Consider the following 4,491-nt stretch of genomic DNA (forward strand, 5'->3'; position numbering starts at 1 on the left):
CAGGGAAAGTGAAGGGTTGAAACAATCACGTAACAGATGTAAGTCAGACGGAGGAATGACGGTGCCCTCAGGGCAAGGAGAGACGGGACAGGGGAGAACCCACCTGGTCCTGGGTGTCCCTCAGCAGGGCGGTGTATTCCGAGGATGTGGGCTCCGGGTTGCTGAGGTTCCAGCTGATGATGTGGAAATGTAGCTGGTGCTCTCTCTGGATGGATAAACTCTGTGCTGCAGAGCCTGGAGCCACCGAGAGGAAGAGCAGACAGGTGGAGACTCTCCGTTCCCAGCACACAGGCATGGTGGCCCACGGGGTCAGGATGGTAGGTGCAGACAGCGTCCACACTGCTGGCTTCCCCATCCTTTTCAGGCCTGGGGAGAGAGGGACGTGGGGACTCTAGAGAGAGGTCCTGAAACCTCTGGGGTGGGGGTCAGAACAGGAAGGAGGAAATGGGAGGACAGGGGCGAGACAGAGAGGGGTGGTGGCAAAAGTGGTCATTAGGGGCAACTAATCAGGGGAGGGTCTCACCTGAGGGAGACCAGTCTGCAACTCAAGGAGAAGAGGCCCAGGCTGCTCTTCTTGAACAAGGATCCAGCTGGGGAGGAAGGAGGAGGAGGATGAGCAGGAGGGACAGGGATTGGGGGAGGGGCTGGGTGGGATTTAACCCACCAGGAGCTGCTGGGACCAGGGTCTCCCCAGGCTCTGCAGGACCCTCTCAGTGGAGTTGAACGTGGCTGAGCCGTTGCTCCTGTCTGATGAATACTTGAGGGTGGAGATGGGGAAGGTGACTGTGAGGGACTTCAGGTTGTGCCCCAAAGCTGTAAGACGAGAGGGAGAGCGATGGCCATCACTGAGAGCTGGCCTGAGACCACACCAGAGTCCTGCACTCATTATCATCTGTCGTCTTCTCTCCCAGGGGCACCACCACCCACCCGTGTGGTCACCCAGGTCAGAACCAGCACATCTGCTCAGCTCCTCCTCCCTCCCAGTAACACCAATTCCACTTGCACACTGGTCCTCACATACACTCCCTCTCTCCATGCCTGTCCCAGCTTAGGTGTTAACTTCCTTTACCCGGACCAACACCCCAGCAGGCTCACTGGATGCTCTGTCTAAAGAATGTTCTACATGACTACTAGAAGAATCTTTCTGAAATGAATACCTCACTAGGGCCACCACTGCTCTAGTACCACCCATGGCTCCCTATGGCCTTCAGTGTTAGTTCAACCTTCTTGACCTGGCACTCAAGGCTCTACTCAATCTGGCTCCTGCTGACCTTTCAGTCTCATTTTATCCATCTACTGCGGGTTAAACTCCATGCTTCACGCAACCCAAATTCATTTCAATTCTCCCCATACAGCATGTTGTTTCTGGCCGGAGCCTTTGATCATGGAATCCTCTCTGCCAGGAAAATCCTTCATCCTCTAGTTGCCAGGGTCCCTCCTACTTATTCTCAAAGACTCCATTCTGGTGAAACTTTCTCTAGCAAGCTCTTCCCCTCCAAATTATGCCAGGCGCCTCTCCCCGAAACATCCCACATTGTACTATAATGGTGTGTTAATTTCACAAGACTCGGGGCTCTCTGAGGGCTGGCCTGAGACTGAACCGTCGGTATAATCTTTGTGATCAGCATGATTGCCCTAAAACCAGAATTTCACACCCTGGCTTCCCAGCTCCTGGATCACAACCGGCTGGTGGAGGAGTGGGGCCGGAGAGCTTCTCTTGGGAAGGAAAAGGGGCCCCCAGACACCTGTGGTGGCTTCTGGTGGCACAGGTGATGATGAAGTATGCAGGGACGTGGTGGCCGGCTCGGGAGCTGTGGCGAGGGCTGTCATCAGGGAGGGACAGAGTGGGAGGAGCCCCCAGGCTCACCCGGGCTCCAGCAGTGGCTGTCCCAGGACCACCATTCACAGGTGAAGCATACATGAGAGTGAGGGGAGGGGTGACTGTGTGAGTAGAGGGATGAGCAAGCCTGTGGATGAGAGGAGCCCAAGAGAGAGAGATATGTGAACAAGAGAGACTGAACTTGGAGGAGAGACAGATGGACGGGCAGAAAACTGGACAGACGGATGGGATACCTGGAAAAGGAGGACCAAGGGCGGGGCTTCAGGAGAATTAAAGTGAAAACCACGTGGGGTCAGAAAGTGGTGGAGAACACGTCTGTGTCTAAGGCTTTCTCACCCTGGGCTGGGACTCTCCACCAGAACCCGGGAGGGAGAGAAGGGATGAATTAGGGCCCTTCCAGGTGCTTCCCTCACCAAGGACAGCGGATGAAGGAGAACAAGTGCTCCCCAACCCCAAATGCGGACGGGACCCAGGACATCAGGGCCAGGAATACTTACTGGTGGTAGTCGGGGCTGCGGCTCCATAGGTGTAATCTGTGGAGAGAAGGCGAGAGGAGCTGAGCAAGAGTTGGGGTGAACATAAAGGATTAAGGGAGAGGGGGGATGTAGGGAGCTTTGTGGGGAAAGCAGAGGGATAGAGGGGAGGGGTGTTCAGGGTGGAGGCAACGACATGGAAGGTGGCTGGACCCAGTGATCACACAGTGATGAGAAGACTGATCCCAGACCAGGAGCATAGAGAGATGGATCATAGCTCACTTTAGAGCAATGGAGGCAACACAGAACTCTGACTGGGAGAGAGAGTGTGGCTGTAGCACAGCCCCTCACCACTGACGTAGAGGCTGTCCCCGTCCAGGGTGAGGGGAGCCCAGGTGGGCGACGCCCTGGGTCTCATGGCCCAGCTCCCTGTAGAGTCGCTCTCCGTCCAGCCTGGGACCAGCAGGGGTCAGAGTGGAAGGTGCAGATGATGTCCACCCCAGTGGCTGCCCCACCCTTCTCAAGCCTGGGGGAGGGAGAACCTGGGGACATGGAATACTGAGCAGGGGTCCTTCTGGGTGTGGAAAGCGAGAGAGGGGAAGGGAAGAGGCTGAGGGAGAGGCTGAAGGGGCTGCTCTGATGTCTGGAGAGGCTCTCCTCGGTGTCTCCCATGTGAGACAACCCCCTCACAAGTAAGGCCTGACTTCCTTTAGGATGTGGAGGGGGGCCTGTGAGTGACAAAGAAGGGTGAACACACAGACCTGGGTGAGGGGGCGCCTGCAGGTCTGCACGGACAGCAGCGAGGAGAACAGTCAGTGCCCTGTGCCATCTGACACATGCAGCAAGAAAGTACCGTTACGTTCTCTCGGTTCTACACTCCAAGGTCTTTTCTTTCTACTTCTTTCCTGCTCCACAGCCATCACCCAGGCCTAGGGAACAGTCACCTTATTCCTCATCTTATTCCCAGCACCTCCCATCTCGCCTCTTAAGTCTACATTCTTAACCATGAAGTCCATCTGAACCCACGTGCTTAGACCAAACGCTAATCACATCCTCCTTCTACTCGCATCTCTCCAGAGTCTTCCCACTGGTCTTAGAACAGAGTCCCAAGTCACCCCTGATCTGGTCCTGCCTGTCCCCCCTCGCCGGTGTGGCTCACACCCCTCCCCCTGTGTTGACTCAGCTCAGCCATCCCTCTTCTCAGTTCATGGACACACCAGGCTCTCTGCTTCAGGGGTGTCCTCATGCAGGTCCCTCTGCCTGAAACGCTCTCTTGAACACACTCCCACACCCTCACTCCAGTCTAACCCTCCAACTAGCTAAATCCAGTCCCATCTCTAGCTCTCAAGCTAAATATCAGTCCTTCTCAAGAGGGCTTCCCTGTCCCCTCAGGTTGAGTCCCCTTGTGCCAAACTCCCACATCACTCTCATCATTAACTGTCTAAAATCCAAATTCCCAAATACAATATAAATTCCACGGAGGTGGGACAAGGTCTCTCTGGTTCTCCAGGTCCCCATGTATGTGGCCCAGGGCCTGGCTCATCAGATGAGGAACCATCCCGGTTTGTCTAGGACTGCCCTGGTTTGAACACTAAACGTCCTGTGTCCTGGAAAACCCCTCTGTCCTGAGTAAACAAGGATGGTGGGTCACCATAAATTATACACTCAAAGACTATCTATTGCATGACAAGCACACATTCCCCTCAAGAACATCACAGGAAAGCTAGAATGAAAAAGGCACACACACACATACACACACAATTAGTAGAGGCCAACAACTAAATACAAAATTACTTAACAAGATTCTCTGCAACGTGAATCACCAGACCGTTATTTCAGAAAAGTTTCAAGAAACAAAGTTAATTCCCTTTAGAAGACAAAGTGGTGAGGACAGTCTTTTTAGAGACTAGTGCCCTGCCCTGCAATCTACAGTGTTGCTTAGTACTCCTCCCAATGATTTGAAATGGCATAAAGAAAAAAATGCTCAAAATAAATCTGGCTACTGGCAAATTCAATGTTAAATTTGTTATTAATACAAAGAAGTTCCAATCATCTTTTTCCCTGAATGCTCCTATATTTCAAATTTTTGTGGAGGATTTATAGGACTTTAGAAGTCAAGTTGAATGGGTCTAAGGAATGTTGCTGAGTATCCCTGCTAATATTTAATGGGATGTCTTC

General features: G+C 53.2%; 1 protein-coding gene across 1 annotated transcript; it reads right to left on the reverse strand.

Moving 5' to 3' along the window:
* Positions 1–296: 296 nt before the first annotated feature.
* LOC131403826 (mucin-16-like) lies at positions 297–2,131 on the reverse strand. Its single transcript, XM_058538091.1, has 3 exons — positions 1,746–2,131; positions 665–813; positions 297–366 (listed from the first exon to the last, which is right to left on the reverse strand). The coding sequence occupies exons 1-3, from the start codon at positions 1,828–1,830 to the stop codon at positions 361–363; spliced, it is 240 nt and encodes a 79-aa protein (XP_058394074.1). The 5' UTR covers positions 1,831–2,131; the 3' UTR covers positions 297–360.
* Between the last annotated feature and the right edge of the window lie 2,360 nt (positions 2,132–4,491).

This window comes from Diceros bicornis, unplaced genomic scaffold, assembly GCF_020826845.1.
Source record: "Diceros bicornis minor isolate mBicDic1 unplaced genomic scaffold, mDicBic1.mat.cur scaffold_92_ctg1, whole genome shotgun sequence".
Classification (NCBI taxonomy): Eukaryota; Metazoa; Chordata; class Mammalia; order Perissodactyla; family Rhinocerotidae; genus Diceros; species Diceros bicornis.

Coding starts and splice junctions, on each gene's coding strand:
- LOC131403826 (XM_058538091.1), bottom strand. CDS start 1,830: ATGACAGCCCTCGCCACAGCTCCCGAGCCGGCCACCACGTCCCTGCAT. Junction 814..1,745: donor GCCACCAGAAGCCACCACAG/GTGTCTGGGGGC, acceptor CTCGTCTTACAG/CTTTGGGGCACAACCTGAAG.